At 42.9% G+C, this 18,289-nt stretch overlaps 2 protein-coding genes across 22 annotated transcripts in view; one reads left to right on the top strand and one right to left on the bottom strand.

Moving 5' to 3' along the window:
• The window catches only part of PAM (peptidylglycine alpha-amidating monooxygenase), a 125,205-nt gene extending 112,817 nt beyond the window's left edge, over nucleotides 1-12,388 (top strand). For 4 of the 16 annotated variants that reach the window (XM_083464437.1, XM_083464452.1, XM_083464445.1 and 1 more), the window contains 5 exons: nucleotides 284-383; nucleotides 4,277-4,330; nucleotides 8,230-8,433; nucleotides 10,551-10,607; nucleotides 11,580-12,388. In XM_083464437.1, coding sequence (XP_083320563.1) covers nucleotides 284-383; nucleotides 4,277-4,330; nucleotides 8,230-8,433; nucleotides 10,551-10,607; nucleotides 11,580-11,761 — 597 coding nt within the window. In that variant the 3' untranslated portion in view covers nucleotides 11,762-12,388. The remainder of the gene's footprint in view (nucleotides 1-283; nucleotides 384-4,276; nucleotides 4,331-8,229; nucleotides 8,434-10,550; nucleotides 10,608-11,579) is intronic. The other 12 variants (XM_083464441.1, XM_083464448.1, XM_083464449.1 and 9 more) reach the window with 5 other exon arrangements.
• The window catches only part of GIN1 (gypsy retrotransposon integrase 1), a 44,790-nt gene that overhangs the window by 5,742 nt on the left and 20,759 nt on the right, over nucleotides 1-18,289 (bottom strand). The window contains exon 8 of one of the 6 annotated variants that reach the window (XR_014516826.1): nucleotides 2,085-2,286. The exons of 1 other annotated variant lie outside the window; for it this stretch is intronic. The gene's annotated coding sequence lies outside the window, so the exon portion shown is untranslated. Of the gene's footprint in view, nucleotides 1-285; nucleotides 2,287-13,733; nucleotides 15,553-17,641; nucleotides 18,008-18,289 lie in introns of those variants that run through there. 4 more of the 6 variants (XM_083464567.1, XM_083464570.1, XM_083464572.1 and 1 more) reach the window with 4 other exon arrangements.

The following is an 18,289-nucleotide window of genomic DNA, read 5'->3' as shown; positions in this document are numbered from 1 at the left end:
TAATGCAGCAGGGCCATGTTATTTGAATCCTGATGGGTAGTCTGTTGCCATGTAGTTTTGTAGTGAAAAGACTTCACCACAAACCTGCAAATCATATTGCTGTACAATAAGACACCTCTGCTCCATCATCGGACTTTGTGCACCCTTTCACATATTAACAAAGCTTAAAACATTTCCTGAGTTTAATTCTACATCTAATTGTTGAGCAAACGGCTCTAAATGAGCTTTTGTGTTGTACTGTGATGATCTCCAATTTTAATTCTTTGGCTCTTTACATTGACAGAATTTTGAGATGCCACATGACATTGTTGCTTCCGACGACAGAACAGTGTATGTTGGTGACGCTCACGCCAACACAGTGTGGAAATTTGCATCCCCAGAAAGTAAGTTGTGTTTGCCTACAATCATTTCAAGCATTATTTTCAGGCACATACTTAATCAACAACCCTGCTTTCTTAATCCCTGTTTTAAGAGCATTTCTGCAGCAAGATTTCATAAAAAGGGTTGGACGTATTTTCCAAATTCCAAAAAAGAGACTGGATTTCTGTGTTTCTAGTTTAGCACAAGGAGACAGCCTATTTTGGCTGTACCATGAGCAGTGATGTGTTTTCTAGGAAATTTTGAATCAGAAAATTTTCTGATGCTTGAAATTGATTGTGATCTGATTTAGTCTGTTTATCTGATTTGTATTAGTGAACAAAATTAAGAGTACTTGTGTTAATTTTATGTGCTGAATATTTGCAGCATTTGTATATCATCATCATCATCATCATCATCAAATTTGTATACCACCCCTTCCTTTAACCTAAAAATTGGTTATTTATTTATTATTTTTATTTATTTATTTTACTTATTTTTATTTTACTTATTCTTATTTATTTTTATTTTATTGAATTGAATTGAATTTATATTCCGCCCTATACCCCCAGGTCTCAGGGCAGTTCACAGAATAAGGTTTTGAGGGTTCCCCCCAATCTTCCAGAGCAAATTTAGGGAGGGCACAAGTGAGTCATTGGGAGGGGACCGAGGAGAAAGTTTTCTGGTGCAAAGAAAAATCCTTGCTCTAATGAAATTATTTAGTTGGCTATCGCTATTTAGTTGGGTTTTTTCTGGGGGTACTCAAGGGTACACAGTACCAGCACCTTTCCTCCCACCCCCTACATATTAAAAGTGTGGCACTTACTGTAACAACTTCATGGAGAGTACCGACACCTATTTTTGTTTCATTTTTTAAAAAAGCACTAAGTAGAACTAAGATTGGCTGCAGCCCACTGATTTTTAAAATTCATTTTTAATTAGTAAGGGGGAGGGATGTAGGACTTGCTTGTCAATTTTTGCCCATTTAGAAGTTCACCAAGATGGTTTGCAGCATTAAATGCTGTTCTGCCATGCCTGGCATATTCTCCTGTTAGAGATCACTTCATCCCCATCTTGTCCCTCAGCATCTGGCATTTAATGTCCTTTGACAAGTCAACTGAGAATGGTAGTCACTCCACTGGCTGAATGACTTAATTTTCACTCTCCTAAGCCACTTTCATATCTTGTTAGCCTAAATATGTTGCTCCCGCTGGAACATTTGCTGCCACTTGGTCATTAAACCTTGGCTGACGGTGTCCCCTTCAGTAGCTCTGTGCTTTTTAAAGGTATAAACTCACAAATCGTTTGACAGTTCTGTTGTATACTATTTATTTAGGAGGGGTTCCCCCAAGTTTGTTTTACAATCTCGTCCCCAAAAAAGCGTCTGAGGCAGAATACAACCACAATAAAAACAGTAAAACAAAGAATAACACCACCAGTCAGAATGAAACAAAGCCAGATGAGATTTATATATTTTAAGTACAAATTGCAAAGTGAGCTTGTTTGCCATTTGCAACATTTAGAGCCACAAATGCAACTGCTTGCTATTATATGCGTGGTTTATATGCCATTTACTTTATTTCTGCTCTGTTTTTGATGCAGAAGGATTCCCAAGGCTGCGTGCATAAAATAATAAGACACAATCACGTTAGGGCCACTACCATTCCATTCTGAAGTGTCATCCATCACCCCAAATACAGAATTGTGTCCCTTCCCATCCCACTTACCCCCGACTGCTGGCAGTTGGTCAGTTGCTTGTCTGTGCACTCCTTATTCCCTCCCCTCTTCCTTTTCAAGGGTGGATTCAGTAGCTATGACTCAGGTGAGCTGCTGAGCAATGGTCACTTGCATCTGCCATACAGGTGCTCCTGACTTGAAGTGTCTAGGTATCTCTGTGGCTGGTTTGGTACCACAGAAAACTGATTTCCTCTGCAATGGAATACCCACAACTTCAGCTTTTTCACTAAGACTAAGGTTTTGGAAAATAGCTCTTGGTAGAGAATGGTGTAAAACACGCAGCAATTCCACAAACAATTCTGTTTTGACCTATGTTTGCAGCAATAAAGATTGACTGACTCACATTCAGAAATGAGGGGTGGTCCTGTTGTTCCCAAGAACTGGTCCCATCCCTTAGCTTAGCGGCACATGCAGTTTACAGGTCCCATATTTTCCTCTCTTGACTAAGTGTGAACACACACAAATCTAAATATGCATAAGATAATTCAGCACTTGTCACATGATTCCATCCCTTTTGACAGAGGTGGGGAAGCTTTAACCTGTAAGCCAGTCTTGGCACACCAAGGTGTCCAGTTTAGTCTACAAAGCAATTTTTCCCAAGCCATACCCGCCCATCTGGTGACATCACTGGTGGGGACAGGATTGCAAAGCCAAGGCAGCAGGACTTAGCAGCTGCTGAACAGGAATAAATTTCTGCTCAGTTCAGGCACCCCAGCAGAGGTTTTCAAACAGTGCTGCTCTGTGCTTTGAAGTCCTAACAACTGGAACTTCAAAGCACGGCATCACCTAACATCATAGAGATGTTAAGTTACTGCCCACCTGTCACATTTGGCCCATGGGAGATAAAATAATCTGCCCTGGCCCACTGGCCAAAGAAGTTTCCCTACTCCTGCATTATGACAGTAACTTCTTGTCTGTCTCTTCAGTAAACCCCCTAGATGAGCATCTTTGCCATTTTCATTCAATTCGCTCGGTTTAGTGGCTTTAAAAAACAAAAGGCTTCTTGTATGATTAAGAGTGTAGTCTTCAGCTACAATGGGAAGAATAAGGATGTATGAAGGTAATAAATCTTAATGTCTAAAGGAATGGAGCAGCAACGATGTTATCTGCAGCTTTCCCAAATATATTGATAGCGCTATAATATGTAAGTGTTCTTGCATAGTCTTTTTAGGATCTGATGTTAACTAGAGGTTTTTGAATGCCGGGGTGTTGCCAGCCAAAGCCTTGGAATCAAAATGCCACTAAGACTCAGCTTCAGTGGACAGTGTCTGTGCTCTGCAAAGCTGAGTCATTTCTTCCAAGCCATCCACCATGCAAGCCTATGCCAAAGTCTTTAACTGGGAATATATTGTGCAAATGAGGGGCAGATTCTGTTTTTCATGATGTTCATAAATATATCTTGAACACAGGGCGTGGGCTTCCTTGATGCAGAACTTTCAGATGTGGTGAAGTGTACTCATCTAAGAAAGATGGTGCTTTATCTGAGGGATGGGGAAGATCTGGCCCACAGATCAAATTAGGCCTGCGAAGCCACCAGCCATACATACCCACCTGCCCCACGTGTGATACGGCATGTGGGACAGGTAAAGCCTCAGTTGCAGAAGAAACAACCAGGAGCCTTAGAATGCATTCCCCATTTTTCCTCTGATTTCAGCAGAATTTAAATCCAGCGCTGAATGCAAGCCGTGCTGGAACTGGCTCGTCTCAGGAGCTCCCTAATGGAGCAGATCCCTGCCAAAAGTGGGGTTTTCATTCAGCGCTGATTCCGAAGCTGTGGCTGCAAAGGAAGAATCAGGATGATTCTTCCTAGAGATGAAGCCATCATGACATCTCAGGTGGCCTGTGGTAGGTGGGCCAATTCTGGATCTGCCCCAGTATCCGAATCCAGTTTCACCCCCGTTTTAACAGATTGGTTTGGGCGCAAGTCATACTTAATCCCGAGGTTACTATACTGGTTACAAAGGCAGAAAACCCCTTGAGTTTTGAGAGAGAGTACTTAGCTACTGTATCCCATAGATTTTGCATATATTGCCAATTAAGACCAGCCCTGCTAATCTTCTAAGTAGTGCAGGCTTGTAAAGGCAATTGTGTGTCACAAATGGTGGCCATTACAACCTCTATGAATCACACACATCACAAGGGCTTAAAAACTGTTTTTTTTTTTTGTGTGTGTGTGTTGCAGAAATGGAGCATCGGTCTGTCAAGAAGGCTGGGATTGAGGTACAGGAAATAAAAGGTTAGCCTTGTCTCAGTTTGACTGCCTTGGGGGGAAATGTGATGGCCTTGTATTACTATAAACAAGATAAAATATGTTTTGGGGATCTTCCTCAACTTAATAGTCACTATGGATTCTATGTGCAAATATCTGTCTGGAAAGCACTTGTGTAAGCAAATTAAAACTTTAATGCTGTCAAGATTTTTCAGTTGTGTTTGTTATTCCTAAATACGAAAGCACTAAGAGTTATGGCGAATCTCCTTATGCTAAGGAAGGTAGAGCTCAGGCAACTGACAGCAATGATCTTAGGAGTTCCTATTTATGGGCTTCCTTAACAAGGCAAGAAAAGGAAGCCTGAATCTCTTTAATGTTTTAAATACTTCCTAAAATATGATTTTAAAAATGGGCCATGCTTTCAGATATCAATGTACACAAGGTTGAATCTTGGTAAAATCATGCCCTGTGCAAGGCCAAAATTTGGCCTCATGCCTCCTTCCCGAAGGAAGCACTTACTGGGCTTGGGGAAGAAGGTAGGATGGTGACCTCTTGGTTCAGTGCCCTGAGTGGGGGAACCAGTCGTGCTGCCCTAAATCCACCTCTGAATGTACATACAAGCTAATTAACATAGTTGCAAACAACACACATTCAATTTAAAGCAGAGAAACCAAAATGCCTCCCACCCAAAATAACTTAATGTCTCCTACCTCCCAGTGAGGAGAGTGAGGACGTGTTCAAAGTAGATTTGCACTTGCAAACAAGAATTTTGAGTACTTCCAATGGAGAATGTGGGAGAGATGATGCTGGAGGTGCCACCTACCGTTTCTCTAAATTCCCCACAACTTAAAAATGGTTTGTTTTCTTAACAATACAGTCGTACCTTGGAAGTCGAATGGAATCCATTCTGGAAGTTCGTTCAACTTCCAAAACGTTCAGAAACCAAAGTGTGGCTTCTGATTGGCTGCAGGAAGCTCCTGCGGCCAGTCAGAAGCCATGGAAACCCCATCGAACATTCAGATTGCAAAGAACATTTGCAAACTGAAACAGTCTGGATTTGCGGCGTTCGGGAGCCAAAACGTTCAAGAACTAAGCTCTTTGAAAACCAAGGTACGACTGTACAATCATTTGCAACTTTACGAGGTAGCTTTGTAAATGATCCAATTATATTGAAAGGATTCAGGCTAGATTAATCGTAGTAAATGAAAAAGAGTCTGAGAATTGGGCCATGTGGATGAACACTCTTTGCAACCAGTGTTGGCTGTAGTAGTGGTTAGTGGGACAGTTACTGACAGGGAGATAGGCGAGGCAGAGGGAGCTCAGTGTGTTGTGGTTGCAGCAGTGAAGCCAGTCTTATGAGCGCACACTGCACCCAGCTCCCTGCTTCTTACTCTCGTCTCTTGGCAACTGGCAGTGATGCTGGGCACTGGGAAGCCAGAGCAGAGCAACAGCATCATACGGACTGCTACTGATGAGTTGACTGCATTTGAAAGTTAAAAAGCAACATCTTTTTCCAAAGCTTTCTCTCCCCCCCACCCCGACATCCTTTTCAAGAAACTGCGTTAGCACACAAGCATGGCAGGGCTGAACTCTCACGAGGACAGACATCTTGTGAGATTTGGCAGTTCCTGCCTTGCCCAGCTGTGGCAGCCAAAGGCCACCTTCTGAAATTGTCATGCCAGGATGAGAGTTGCCAAAGCAGCCCTTCACAACAATGAGCTTCGAAATTCCATTTTATCCGTGAACTCACTGAGAGTTGAAAGCTCACTTATAAAAATTGGATTGTTGAGGGACCTTAACGTTGCAAAATTGTCATGAGGATAAATAAGCCATACGATTCTTTTGGCACACAAATAATGGATTTAGACAAATAGCTTTTCCTCCAGGTGTTGGAATTTGGCTTGTTCAATGAGCCTTGACTATGGAGTCCATCATGTATCGAACTCCTTCACACAAACCGCATTTGCCCATGCGTAGCAACTGCAAAAGTCAATGGCTGCCTGGGAGGAGGGTGTGTGTGTGTGTGTGTGTGTGTGTGTGTGTGTGTGTGTGGTCACATCTATTAAAAAGTGATCTAGAAGTTGCTAGTCCTATAAGACACAATGCACATGAAAGCACATGCAGTTGATTGCAGTGTGGTCTGTTTTGCTTGTCTTTCATTTGAAAGTTATAATTCCTGTTCCTTTCCTTCTATGGCAACCAATCTTTCAGCATCTTGCACTTGCTACTAATTATTGTTTTACAGGAGGCTTGCAGGTGGCAGTGACTAGTGGAGATGACAACTTCTGCAGGAGTCAGTGGACAGAGCTCTGAGCTTGTTGGAAGATCTGCTGCCCCCCTGCCTCCTAGACTGGCTCTGTTTGTGAGCGAATTGGCAGGGGGGCGGTTCAGACTCCTGAAACCTGACCCTTTTATCGGAGCTATTTAATATCACTTTTACCCTTTATTCTCTTCCCTTCCCTGCTCATCTTCATTATCCCTTCCCCTCTTAAGGATTAGTTAGGGACTTTTCCGGGGGGCTTCACGTAATTGAGGTTAGGACCTTTTGTGGCCTAAAGGTAAAGGGATCCCTGACCATTAGGTCCAGTCATGGCTGACTCGGGGGTTGCAGCGCTCATCTCGCTTTATTGGCCAAGGGAGCCGGCGTACAGCTTCCAGGTCATGTGGCCAGCATGACTAAGCCGCTTCTGGCGAACCAGAGCAGCGCACGGAAACGCCGTTTACCTTTCTGTCGGAGCTGTACCTATTCATTTACTTGCACTTTGACGTGCTTTGGAACTGCTAAGTTGGCAGGAGCAGGGACCGAGCCACGGGAGCTCACCCCGTCGCGGGGATTCGAACCGCCGACCTTCTGATTGGCAAGTCCTAGGCTCTGTGGTTTAACCCACAGCGCCACCCGCATCCCTAGTTCCTGCCAAAAAGCCTGAGCAGTTGGTCCAAAGCCACCTGAGGGGAAAACAGAGGTGCTCCTTTGGGAGGTAGTCGTGGCTCAGTCTGCTTCGTACCACCTGGCACAAAAGAAGTTTTTTTTCTTTGCATCTAGAAAAGAGGCTGCAGAGTATATTGCACTGAGTAGGTAGTGGCTGAAGCAAAGCCGTTCTGCTTCACTAGCGGAGCCAGGCCGCAGAGCTTTGCCTACTCTGAGGAGGTACTTTTGTTGCCTACTATTCCCAGAGGGTGGGCAGACATCGTACCCGAACTCAGAATGGTGGTCAGCCCTCTCCCTCCCTTTGGAGGACTCGTCTGGGTCCTTCCCCACCAAACTGGGAGGCAGAGGCGCCATCTTCAGAAGAACACTGAGGGGGCCTGACACAACATCCTGAAGTCACACAATGTCCTGACACCACTGCGCTTGGCTCGGCGTTCAGCCTCAACAATGGGAGCCCCTGGCTCCCTTTAAAAAAGGTTGAGGGGGCCCAAAGAGCCTTGGGCCCTCTGGACCTGGCACGGCTGCTGGGAGGTCAATGTCACAACCCCACCAGGATGCCTCAAATCTGTGAGCCCTGTATTTATGCCCTTTGGTATGTTTCCTATGGTAACTGGGAGGGGCCCTGGAAAGGTTTGCAGAATGGGTTCGGGGCCTTGTTGCATCCCAGATGAGGCAATCCTTGGTCCAGGCCCAGGAGGGTGGTGCCCACAGTCCCTCTGGTTTCCGCTCCACCATGGTAGGGGAAACAAGGGCAAGTGAGAGCACACGTCCCAGAGTAGGTTGTCTTTAAGGCAGAGGGTGGCAGCTCCTCCAAAGAAGCTCTGAGCTCTGCCTACTGACTCTTGGCCATTGGTGATCAGTGCCATCCTCCTTAAACAGAAATTCATTTTCCCCATTTTTTAATACATGTTATGAAGTGAACTTCCACATTCCCGTGGAGTCCATATGCACAGCGTGACAAACCTCATCTTTGTACAATCTCCTTCTTTTCTTAAAGAAGCAGAGGCTGTTATAGAAGCCAGACTGACAAACAAACCCATGTCAAAGGAATTGTTAAAGAAAGAAGAAAAGCACCCCGTGGTCCAGCAGGCCAGCACCGGAGTTTCTGTTGTCCTAATTACGACGCTTCTAATTATTCCAATCGCCGTCCTTTTGGCAATTGCAGTATTTATCCGGTGGAGAAAGACAAGAATCTATGGAGGTAATTAGCTAACTCTTAAATTGGTAACAACAATCCTTTTTCATGTCCAAAACCTTCATGGAAACAGCACAATAAAACTGTGTGAGAGGCTTATTTCCCCACTACTGTGCAGCAGTCAAATTTGAGCAGACAAAAGTAAGATGTGCCGTGATCCCTGTATGTATGGCTTTCTTGGTTCGGAAAGTGGCTTTTTATGTTCCTTTCTCTGTTCGGATTAAATTTTCTTGCAGTACTTTAGCAGGGGGCGTTGTTGTTGTTGTTGTTGTTTTTACTTTGTGAGTTCATAAAGATTGGGATGTTCAAAATGGTAGCTGAAGAAAGTGCAGCCAATTATGGAGTGGTCTTGCTGTCTTTTGTGCTGGCTCTGAATAAGCTCTCTCTCCTTTGGATGCCTCCAACTTACTCTTTAGAATCCACCTGGGCCTCCCTTGATGTGGAATTCCTTCTGTATGGGCTAAAACAAATAACCCTTTGCTTCCTTTTCTTAAATTTCTATAATTTAATGCTTGCAAATAGCCCAGAGTAACAGCACCCATTAACTTACCTATCATAGATGTATGTTCAGCAACAGCAGCAGCATTTTATCGGTTCAGAGTAAAGACCAAGTGTTAAGACCTATCCGTCAGCTAACTCTGTAAACAAAGCCATGCAATAATTGCAAGGAAACCTTCAAGTGGGATTTTGAGTGCAGAAGGGACAGGAAGAAGGCATGCTTAACCCTTCTCCCATCTGCCATTTCTACACTCTGCATCAACTTTCTGTGGCCTTTCCCTTCTCGTTCATAATGAGGAATTGGCTTAGAGCAGAATAGAGGAGGAAAGAGCTTCCTTTAATGGTGTCTGCTCAAAATCTACCACCACCACCACCACTGAAAAGTTATTTGGCTTTACTAAAGACTCGCTCAGGGGCCTTATTACATGCATTTGCTAATAATATGTAAATAACGGAGGGGACTTCTCACATTATCTCAGGGGGAACTTGCACCTGTTCCACATTTTGGCCCATTCAGGATGAGGGCAGAGTGTGTTGCCTTGCTCTTTTTGATATTGTCACTTATCCAAATCTGATCAGCTACACTGTCATGCTATGCTGGCTTCATGGCCCCTGTTGCAAAGGTGGCTAACCTGGGGTCCTCCAGCTCTCATCATCCCTGACTATTGGCTGTGTTGGCTGGGACTGATGGGAGTTGTAGTTCAACAGCATCTTGAAAACTCCAGGTTAGCTACCTCTTCCTTTTTAGCTGGATCACATCAGGAAGAACTCTTATTTGTTGTTTAAAAACTGTCAAAGCAGCTGCCAAGAGACAGTGAACAGAAATTGTTCAAAATGGTACAAAAATTGCAGTGGGTTTTCCTGGGGGGGGCACTTCAGAGACTATTTAGTGTGCTTGCCCCATGTTCCTCAATAACTTGGATTTGCTCCTGTAAGCTTAGGTAGTTTTCACATGGGGAACATTTTATAAATACCAGAAGCAATTCTGCAAGTAGGATATAGCTCAATATATAAACAGTGCAACACATGGTGTTTCCAAACAAGTGCTACTATGTAGTTTTTTCCCTATGGATATGACTTTTCAAAAGTAAACCTTGTTGGAAATATTTGAATTCATGTTTTGAATTAATGTTTTGAAAGGCTAGCTTGGTTTCACTAAGTTTGTCTAGTTTATGATAGATTTAATGAGGGCTTTAAGATTATAGAAAATGTAACTTGAAAAACGAGACATTGCACATACTTTTGTAAACCAAGAAATCTTCAATAAACATATGTTTTAAAAAATAAAAAAGTAATTTTAAGGGAAGTCACTTTTAGAACTTAATTCATTTTCTCATTGGGGCAAATCCAGATTCCACGTCTTTTACAGTCTAGGGTGATATGTGAAAGTAAAATTCTAATAGTCAGCGGCAGAACAGAATCATTTACAAATAGTGTTGTTACTTTTCAGCTACAGACACAGCAAAACCACCAAGGCCCAACAGAGACTTTGCCATTTCAATTCCATTTCTCTTCCACATAGCTTGATTTGCACAAATCCTGCTTTATTTTCTGGTGTGTGTTGATAATATAATTCTGCTTGAGGGTGCTTGCTCCTGATGTAGCAATATGTCTCATTTTTATAGCTGATGCCGAACATAAACTTGATTCAAGTTCAGGGGGAATCCTGGGCAAATTTAGAGGTGAGTAAAGGGAAAGCAAAGACCAAGGATGAGGGCAGGAAATAGTCCGGGCACTGTAGCAACACCACATCATTTCCACTCCTCGTACGAGACTTGAACATGATGTCTATTGTGAGAATCTTTCATAAGCTGGTATTACAGCCAATTGGGGCTGGACATAAACATAGTCCTTCATTTACAATCTGGTGTTACACTCCTAAGAAGTCAGAGACCCATGAAAGAATAACAATAATTTTTTTTTATTTTTAATAAAAGATCCATGAAAGTATTCTCTATGTGTTTATGGGCTCTTGTGTGAGATATTCCCAGATGTATCTAGCAAGTGAGCGTTGCATTGATTCTCTTCATTAGATGTTAAATGCCTGCCTGCCTCCTACCTAGTACAAATTGTCTGTCCTCTGCTAATGAATTTGGCAGCTATTCCTTAGGAGAATGCTGTAGTGATAGTGTTGAGTCTTCCCCTTATCTACCATGTAAAGCCTTGGGGAGCGGCTGATTTGGTTTGATGAGGAACACAAAAGTGTTCCTAGAGACACAGAACAATACTAAGAAATTGATCTTCAAATCTTCCCTTTATATAATGAAGAAAAATAATGACTGCAATTATTTCTCTCAGCCGAAGTTCAAAATAATCCCTGAGCTAACTTTAAAGGGGGGGTCAGAGAAGAAGATGGAGGCTATTATAGTTAAGAGAGCCAATCCTGTATTGTGACTATGTCACGCCTCTCAAGGGAAGGCATGATGGGGGAAATGTACAGAATTGAAGATATCAGCTGATTCCAACAGGCAGATCAGAGGACTTATTCCGTGAGTCACTTTATACTGACCTCAACAGGTTTTCTAAGAAGCTGCTGTTCTTGAACGAGCACAGCTGCCATCTTAGGAAATCAAAAAGCATTATGATCCAAAGTAGCAACTTGTGAGAATAATGGGCACATTGAACACTTTCTTAAAGTGTGTTTCCACTTTCAGGAAAAGGTGGTGGAGGCCTCAATCTTGGGAACTTCTTTGCAAGCCGCGCAGGCTACAGTCGAAAAGGATTTGACCGACTTAGTACGGAAGGGAGCGACCAAGAAAAAGATGAGGACGATGCCACAGATTCAGAAGAGGAAGATGCTGTTCCTCACCCTCCAGCGATACCTCCATCTTCCTGAAATTGGCCTTTGATTTCTACCTTGTATGACTCTACAAAGATTGCCGGATTTAGCACGTTTTAAGATTTTGTGTATTTAATTGTAAACTGTACTAGTCCTTTGTGCGACTGTACACAATTCGCCCCCTCCCTTTGGCTTCAGTTTGGTTTTAGAGTGTGACCATTTCATATCAGTGCCATTGTCTTCTGTGAACCTTTTAATAAAGCAGAACAATCCCATTTAATTGCAGTAATGATTTTGAAAGTAGTAGTATCTGCTCATTTCAGTTAGGGACCTTCTCTATATTTGTAAATAAGTCCCAGCCTCTGCTTTAAGAAAACATTTTTTCAGTTCCAATTTTTTCTTTTGTGCCTTTTCACGTTCAATGCCCTTAACCTATCACAGAACAGAGAGAATTTAGTGCCACAATGAAACAAAGCTGCTAAAACTCCTATTTTTTAAAGAAAATCACTAGCATTCTGTTGCTTTGAGGGAAAGATTTTTAAAGCCTCTATTTAAAATGGTTTTTCTTCTTCCTCGAGAATTTGTGTGTTTCCAGGATGTCTTATTTTTAGATGGTTATACTGTTAGAACACTATTTTCAGAAGCTGAATGTAATTTGTGTAATAAAGTGTTCGCAGAGCATTAGCTGTCAGAGTGTACTTTGGAATTTTTGCATTGAGGTGGGAGAGGGGAATGGGTCTTTGTATGCAACTTTTTGTAAGCCAATACCTCAAACCACTGAATACAGTGCAAAGTTTTATCACTGCTTTCTACTAGCAGCGGGGAGGAAAAGGAAACCAAAGTGTTATTTTGTATGAAAGATGGAAGATGTTTTGTTACATGACATATTTTTTTTCTTTTTTAAAAAGCAAAACTTAAAAACCTAAAACTAAATTTGCATTACATGTATAAAAATCAAGCGTTGGTTTTTAAAGAAAAATCTGGCCTGTATATCCAAACTTCAGGGTATGTACTCAAATAAAACATTGTCAGAGCTAAGAGGAAACCTGTGTCTCAACTTGCATAGAAATAATTTTATTTTTGCACGTTTCCTTCCCCAATCATAAAGTAGTCCTGGTTACCATAGCATGAACACGCAGTTTCCACACTTGGTGTTTGTAAAGCCTTTTGGAGTGTTCAAATGTTTTATATATATTAAAAGTCTACAACCATTATAGCAACCTTCCGAATTAGGTCATAATTATGCCCATTTTATAGATGGGAGACTGAGGCTGGAGAGGAATGCTTTGCCATGAGGCCTCCTGTCGAATTCATAGCAGATGGCACAACTTGAAGTTGCAGTGTAATCTGTGCTGAATTCAATTAGATGTGTGCATAGGGAAGCCCTTGGACTTGCATCTCCCATCAGCCCCTGACAGCATAGCCAGTCAGGGATGAGGAAAGTTGCAGCCCCAGCAGCATCTGCTGCGGTAAGACAGCAGTCTCTGTCTCTTAACTGCCGTGCTATATTAGCCATATTTTATCCCTAATGAAGATTTACTGCAATGCGTCTGACAGAACATGACAATGATAATTCAGATACATCGGCCAAGTTCCATTTGATGAATAAAAACATGGTCCCTACCCCCCCCCCCCCCGCCGATGCCCATTTAGTAACATTAACATCTTCTGAGAAAGGGTGGCTACGTGCAGGAAACTGTACATGGTTCCTTTGAGAGGGACTGCTTCGTCAGTGAGACATTTTCTTGGAGCAAGCAAAAGCAGGCATCGGTGACAGAACTTCTCTAGCTATCACAGTATAAACAGGTTTAAGAAAATCTGTTGTTGTTTTTTAATTGGCATTCTGTTGATAATTCATTGAAACAAAAAATAATACATAACTTATAAATAAATAATTATTTAGCCATTCATTCATTCATTCCCTGCCCCTCTGGCTCGGTTTCCCCAGCCACTCTGGGCGGCTCACAACAGAATAATAATAAAAATAATAAAGCAATAAAACATCAAACATTAAGAACTTCCCTAAACAGGGCTGCCTTCAGATGTCTTCTAAAAGTCAGATAGTTGTTTATTTCCTTGACATCTGATGGGAGGGCATTTCACAGGGTGGGTGCCACTACCGAGAAGGCCCTCTGCCTGGCTCCCTATAACCTCATTTCTCGCAGTGAGGGAACCGCCAGAAGGCCCTTGGCGCTGGACCTCAGTGTCTGGGTTGAACGATGGGCGTGCAGAAGCTCCTTCAGGTATACTGGGCCGAGGCTATTTGGAGCTTTAAAGGTCAGCACCAACACTTTGAATTGGGCTCAGTAACATTTCTAGCAGACAAGCATTCAAACTCAAAATCTATAACTTTGCATCTATAACTATTCTAAATGGAACTTGTTAAATTAGCAAATATTAAAACATGCATGTTACTAAATCCCCCCCCCCCAGTAATGCGGATGCATCTATTGAATCCTGCATTCTATTATTTTTAATACACGAAGAGCTTGAGTGTGGACAGCAGTGAGAATGGAAGTGGATACTTGTTTCATGATAGGAACCGAATCCAAGAATCTGTGGTTATATAGGGCCCAGACATAGGTGTCTGTTAAAGTGTAGCATCTGTGTAAGAGGTAGAAAACATGGTGCTCTCCAAATATTGCTGAACGACCATTGGCCATGCTAGCTGAAGCTGATGGAGAGAACCATGTTTGCTACCCCTATCTACAGGATTCAGACTGAACAAAGCGTATTTGTAACCTGAGATGTGTAAGAGAAGGGTACAGAATTAAGCAGGAACCCATGTACTTTTTGAGGAGATCAAACCCAGTGTGAAACCCAAGACGTCTCCAGAGACCTCAGCACTAGGAAGTTACCTGAAGGTGTTCCAATTGAATTGCCATCCTAACTAAGCAGCTGTCCTTACCACCAAGTATCATTAGGTAGAAATTGGTTCTCCGGGAGGCATCTCGATTCAGTAGTGCTTTTCCAATTAAGCAATGTACCATGGTAGTTCATTAGAATTTGTAGATCAGGGGCCAGCAACCTTTTCCAGCCATGGGCCAGTCCACCGTCCCTCAGACCATGTGGTGGGTTGGACTATATTTTTTGGGGGGGGGTGAACGAATTCCCATGCCCCACATGCGTTAGCAGAGATGCATTTTAAATAAAAACACACATTCTACTCACGTAAAGACACGCTGATTCCCAGACCGTCCGCAGGCCGGATTGAGAAGGCAATTGGGCTGCATCCGGCCTCTAGGTCTTAGGTTGCCTACCCCTGTTATAGATCAATGCAGTATATTGGAGCAGTGCAGAATAGTGGCTCTACTCCATTTCCTCAGCATAGTCTACAGGTGTTCCTTCCGGCTGCCATGACTAGGTCACTCTTCTGACGCTGGTTCTTGAACCCCAAGATCATGGCTGCAAAGCAGCTAGGCCTGAAAGGCCCCAGGAAACAGTATTACAGTGGTACTTCCGGTTAAGTACTTAATTCGTTCCGGAGGTCCGTTCTTAACCTGAAACTGTTCTTAACCTGAAGCACCACTTTAGCTAATGGGGCCTCCCGCTGCCGCCGCACCACAGGAGCACGATTTCTGTTCTCATCCTGAAGCAAAGTTCTTAACCCGAGGTATTATTTCTGGGTTAGTGGAGTCTGTAACCTGAAGCGTATGTAACCCGAGGTACCACTGTACAGTGTTGATCTTGTTGCATGAAAGCTTGGTGATATAAACAGACTGTCAAAGCTTCCCACATTTCCTTCTTGCTGCTCTTGGAAGGTTAGCACTGGAGAGGAGCTCAGAACACGGCAAATCTTTAGACCTTTTCCCTTTTTCTTCAGAAGATTAGAAGAACCATCTTAACAGCTACAGTTATTTTAGGGATGGAGGGGAAGAGAGAATAATAGGAAAAAAATAGAAAATAACTTCTCACCCACTTATACTGGTGAGTACAATACAATGCCAGCTTCTCTAGTGGTGCCCCCCTCCACCTGGTCCTCAGCCTAAATTCCCTACGTCAGAAGATTTATGCCAGGGTTGGGGAACATGTGGCTATCCAGATGTTGGACCACAGTCCCCATCATCCCTGACCAGTGACCATGCTGATGGGAGCTGCTGTCCAACAATATCTGAAGGGTCTCTGGTTCTCCATCCCTGATTTATGCCTGATACAGTGGTGCCCCGCAAGACGAATGCCTCGCAAGACGAAAAACTCGCTAGACGAAAGGGTTTTTCGGTTTTGCGTTGCTTCGCTAGACGAATTTCCCTATGGGCTTGCTTCGCAAGACGAAAACGTCTTGTGCTTTTTTCTTAAAGCCGCTTGAAGAGGCGCAGTTGCGACGGACCGTGCTTCGCAAGACGAAAAACATCGCAAGACGAAAAGACTCACGGAACGAATTATTTTCGTCTTGCGAGGCGCCACTGTAATGAGAGGGGCTTTCGGTCTGTGCAGGTGCTTGCCAAATCCTGGGGATTGGGCTGATCCATAATGGGCTGTAATCTTTTTTTCAAGAAATGGGAAGTAAATATGACTGAAAAGCAGGATAAAAAATGCTTTAAATAAATAGTAGAATGCATGCTGTCACAAAACCGTACCTCTCTGTATTGCAACTCAAAAATGTATTATTGTATCCAGCTCAGAAACTTGATTAATGCACCAAATTTAAAATGATTACAGGGGAGTGCAACTGTTCCAAACAGCATCTCATTTCTCAGTGTCAAAAGCCATTTATTTCAGCGTGCCTAACTCGCATTGGATAGAATATGTAATAAAACTGTCATTTCCGAGATGGCAAAGCTAATCTCTCCCTCTCCTCCCGCCCTCCAACTCTTAAAACTTGCCATCAGGATCACATTTTGTGTCACAAACGATTTAGAGAAACCATTTCCTTAACTTTGCTATTGAGGCTGGTATTCAACTTAAGTGTTACTCAGAGAAGACCCATTGAAATTAATGAAAATGACTAAATTTGGACCACTAATTTCAACAGGTCTACTGGGTTAAACCACAGAGCCTAGGACTTGCCGATCAGAAGGTCGGTGGTTCGAATCCCCGCGACGGGGTGAGCTCCCGTCGCTCGGTCCCTGCTCCTGCCAACCTAGCAGTTTGAAAGCACGTCAAAGTGCAAGTAGATAAATAGGTCCCACTCCGGTGGGAAGGTAAACGGCATTTCCGTGCGCTGCTCTGGTTCGCCAGAAGCGGCTTAGTCATGCTGGCCACATGACCCGGAAACTGTACGCCGGCTCCCTCGGCCAATAAAGCGAGATGAGCGCCGCAACCCCAGAGTCAGTCACGACTAGACCTAATGGTCAGGGGTCCCTTTACCTTTTTACTCTGCTGAGTAAAACTTAGTTGAATACTGCTCTAAAATTTTATTTCCTAAATTCATTTTAGCCTTAACATTAGTAAGCCTGTATTCTGTATATAAAAGTCGTATTCCAAGGAAAGTGGATATGGGATTACAGCCTTACAGCAAAATCCAAACCCAAGAGTCCCCAGATTTGAGTATGTTTGGAGTAGGTGAATGTGGCAGACCCAGGGTTATGCCAGATTAACTCTTCCATCTCAATTCAGCCAGGGGCACAGCAACTCCCTCAATCAGGCTCCATTGATGGGAGTTATGCTAGTGTTAAGTCCCCAAAAAGGGCATTCTGGGGCAAGGAGATACAGCTGCCCCAAACCTCTATCAACTCAGGTGCCTTGACAACTTGGAACTTACTCTGGCAAAAATAGTGGTGTAAGTCAAACTAGACTTTGTAATAAGGGTAACTTGCAGCCATTTCCTAGTATACATTCATTTAATAATCAGGAACTGTATCCATATGGGCTCACAGACTGAAAAATGTCCTTGCTCGTGACATTCTTGCTAGTTGATCAGCGCTGCCAACTATTAGCAATCTTTTATAGATTGCTATCAGAGAACCAGAAAGAACAACCACCAGTTCACTAATTTCCAGTAGCTGATCAGTGGACTTGTAACCTTCCAACCTATTTTATTTTATTCAAGTATTGCATTTCACATTGTTAAGAAATCTGTTGCAAAGCATTTTCTATGCGGTCAGTTAATACGGGCACAAAGAATTTTTTGAAATCTCTCCAAATATATAAAACTACATAAACCTAGCATTTATATCAGGGTTCATATTTTGGCTTTGCATATTTGTGCAGCAAATCACTTAGTGCTTCTGAACATGAGGTTGCTTAACGATGCCCCCCTTCTGTCTTGGTTTTCTCCAGTGTCTCTTTACATCCATCACCACTGCCTGTTGGACTGCAGGGCAGATCCTTTTGACAGCTGCCCACTCTCCTGGTTGTACAGAACTTCATCAGAAAAAAAGATGTTAATTATCTCTGGGAATGGCGTAGAACTTACCATACTTTTCCATGTAGAAGACGAGGTACAGTATTTTTCCATCTGTAAGATGCCCCCATGTATAAGATGCCCCCCATTTTGGGGGACTCTGATTTAAGAAAATGGGGGGGGATGTATCCGTGTATAAGATGCCCCCCAATTTTTGACATTATTTTAAGGGGGGAAACCTAGTCTTATACATGGAAAAATACAGTATTTTTCTTTTAAAAATATGTTTAAAATCGGGGGTC

Source organism: Podarcis liolepis (genome assembly GCF_965112155.1).
Source record: "Podarcis liolepis genome assembly, chromosome: 11".
NCBI lineage: Eukaryota > Metazoa > Chordata > Lepidosauria > Squamata > Lacertidae > Podarcis > Podarcis liolepis.
Note: the sequence above shows the minus strand (reverse complement) of the source record. Positions and strands in the feature narration are given on the sequence as shown.